A 3,272-nucleotide genomic window follows, 5' to 3' on the forward strand; every position below is an offset into this window, starting at 1 on the left:
AATCAGTCAGCTACCCTAGCCTAGTCGTTACTACTCCCCAATGTAGGATTCCTCACCATACAGGTGACAGGTACAGCTTTAAGATGCATTATGGATCTATAGCAATTGGAAGGGCATGACCCAATTGAAATAACATGTGACGTTTGGAGTAAAGGGAAATGAAAGTGTTGCTTCTGGAGTTTGCAAATGACCACTATATCGATAGGTAACTGGGCAGAAAAAATTCTTTTACTTGTTTCAGTCATTTGACTGCAGCCATGCTGGAGCACCACCTTTACTCGAGCAAATTGACCCCAGGACTTATTCTTTGTAAGCCTAGTATTTATTCTATTGGTCTCTTTTGCCGAACTGCTAGTTTACGGGGACATAAACACACCAGCATCGGTTGTCAAGAGAGAATGGGGGGGACAAGCACAGACACGCAAACATATACACACACATACATATACATATATATATATATATATACATATACACGACGGGCTTCTTTCAGTTTCCATCTACCAAATCCACTCACAAGGCTTTGGTCAGCCGGAGGCTATAGTAGAAGACACTTGCTCAAGGTGCCACGCAGTGGGACTCAACCCGGAACCATGTAGTTGGTAAGCAAGCTACTTACCACACAGCTACTCCTGTGCTTGTATATTCACATATTTAAAAGGGTTCTCGCTTATTTCTGTTGAAACAATGTCTCAAACTGTATCGATTTGTAAAACTATCACAAAAACCTATTATGGATGCTACATTTGTTCTGAGAGTTCAACACACATTTTTTTGTCACCAGCTTACACCAGAGAACTCTTGTATAGACTAGGGACTTCGATCAGCTTTAGACAGGTCAGTGAATATTCAAGGTTTCTATTTACTGTAAACTTTCAATATACATCAACTGGTTCTTATTGATTCAAAAAAGCAGTGCTTCAATATAATTATATTGCCTTCTTATAGTGTAACCTCAGAAACACAAAAACTTGAAATAAAAATGTCTGCTAAACAATTATCACAAAAGGCTTAGAGTTTACGGAGGGTGTATTGATGTAATTCATATTTGTCCACTATTTTACTACTCATTTTGCCTTTGAACTTTTCATAGTTGAATTGACTACAATAGAATTAACTACAATAGAATTAACTACAATAGAATTAACTACAATAGAATTGATATGTGTGAGCATGGAGAGAAGGCTTCGAGCTTCAGGACAGAAATAAGCCTTTAGCATTTAAACCAGGCATATCTGGCCAAAATAGTCTACAGGTTTTATGGTTAAACTGGTCAGGTCCTGCCTCTCACACCTACCCTTCAATGTCATTCACAAAGCGAACAATAACATCATTGAAATCTCAGTGCTGTGATATAATGCATGACTAATTCAAAGCAGTATGAATCGTCGTCATCATCATCATTTAACGTCTGCTTTCCATGCTAGCATGGGTTGGACGATTTGACTGAGGACTGGCGAACCAGATGGCTGCACCAGGCTCCAATCTGATCTGGCAGAGTTTCTACAGCTGGATGCTCTTCCTAACACCAACCAATGCGAGAGTGTAGTGGGTGCTTTTACGTGCCACCAGCACGAGGGCCAGTCAAGCAGTACTGGCAACGGCCACGCTCAAGTGGTGTTTTTTACATGCCACCCACACAGGAGCCAGTCCAGCGGCACTGGCAACGACCTCGCTAAAATGTTTTTTCACGTGCCACCGGCACAAGTGCCAGTAAGGCGACGCTGCTAACGAACACGTTCGAATGGTGCTCTTTACGTGCCACCAGCACGGACGCGAGTCAGCTGCTCTGACAGCGATCACGCTCGGATGGTGCTGTTAGCCCTCCACTGGCACGGGTGCCAGTCATTGAATTTGCGAATTTGATTTGATTAAATAAGTATTACATTTGATAGAGAAATTAAAATGCTAAGGGGTTAAAAGGGAACGACAGACCTGTGGGTATAGCCTAATTGATTGATGCAGAACCCATATTCCACAGGTCTGTGAAATTTGTGTCATGCTCCATAACAAATATGACCTTGGAGTTTACACAACAACCACCACTTCTGTTGTTACTACAACTACTACTACTTCTACACCTGCCACATCACATGACTTATGAATAACACTGACCAATTGTGTTGATTATGACCTCTTGGAATTTCCTCTCCATTTCAGTTTTCTCTGCTTCCTCATACTTGGAATCAACAGATACCCTAAGGTGTCGTAGAAGTGTATCAAATACTTCCAGCACTGATGGACCTACAAGAAAAGAAAGAAATATTCTTAGATTTTCATATCAAGCATAGGTTTCAAAGACAAAATAACAAATAAACAAAATTGGCAATCTGTGTAGCATACTTAATGCAGATACATCACAGAAAGCCAAATTAAATGTGGGTTTCTGCCAAGTTTTGGCTGTTATTTCTTGTAGAAGTACCACATAAGCTCATGTTGTAGTTGCTTGATGCGTGGTAAACTGACCAATGGCTAAAGACATTCCAGTTTTGACCAATCTGATTATTAAAGGGGTACATTATTCAATATGACCTTTTCATAACTGCAGCATGGCTGAATGGTTAAGAAGTTCCCTTTGCAAACATGAGAATCGAAACCGCGATCTAATGACCACGAGTCCGCTGCCCTAACCACTGGGCCATTGCGGCTCCACAGTCAGTATTTCTAATCAGTGAAGAAACTACAGAGAGGCCACCTCTCTGATGGAATGGTATGAGGTGCAACATAAAATATTACTACGATTCGAAGTAAATAGCCATGGAAACGAAGATTTTTTATTTTTTTTATTTGGAAGAACTTACCGACAGATCCACCAGCGGCAATTAATACTGTTTGGAAAAGAACGTCTATAATGTTGGCTTTGATCATCGGTTCACTCTTCTGATGTGTGTCTAGGTGACTCATCAACATCTGTAGAACCAAGTAACTGTATTTTGCCTGCAAATACAAAAGACAGAATATAAAAGACAGGACCAGGTGGCGGCTTCAGGATTGATCGTAAACGAATAATGAATAATGACTGACTTAGAGATGATAATCATCATCATCATCATCATCATCGTTTAACGTCCGCTTTCCATGCTAGCATGGGTTGGACGATTTGACTGAGGACTGGTGAAACCGGATGGCAACACCAGGCTCCAGTCTGATTTGGCAGAGTTTCTACAGCTGGATGCCCTTCCTAACGCCAACCACTCAGAGAGTGTAGTGGGTGCTTTTACGTGTCACCCGCACGAAAACGGCCACGCTCGAAATGGTGTCTTTTATGTGCC

The 3,272-nt window shown here is 41.3% G+C and overlaps 1 protein-coding gene across 4 annotated transcripts in view; it reads right to left on the bottom strand.

The window, feature by feature from the left end:
* The window catches only part of LOC106869930 (protein EFR3 homolog A), a 77,992-nt gene that overhangs the window by 30,628 nt on the left and 44,092 nt on the right, over positions 1-3,272 (bottom strand). For all 4 annotated transcript variants that reach the window (XM_052976065.1, XM_052976064.1, XM_052976062.1 and 1 more), the window contains 2 exons: positions 2,802-2,937; positions 2,116-2,244 (listed from right to left, as the gene is read on the bottom strand). In XM_052976065.1, coding sequence (XP_052832025.1) covers positions 2,116-2,244; positions 2,802-2,937 — 265 coding nt within the window. The remainder of the gene's footprint in view (positions 1-2,115; positions 2,245-2,801; positions 2,938-3,272) is intronic.

This window comes from Octopus bimaculoides, chromosome 23, assembly GCF_001194135.2.
Source record: "Octopus bimaculoides isolate UCB-OBI-ISO-001 chromosome 23, ASM119413v2, whole genome shotgun sequence".
In the NCBI taxonomy this organism is placed as follows: Eukaryota; Metazoa; Mollusca; class Cephalopoda; order Octopoda; family Octopodidae; genus Octopus; species Octopus bimaculoides.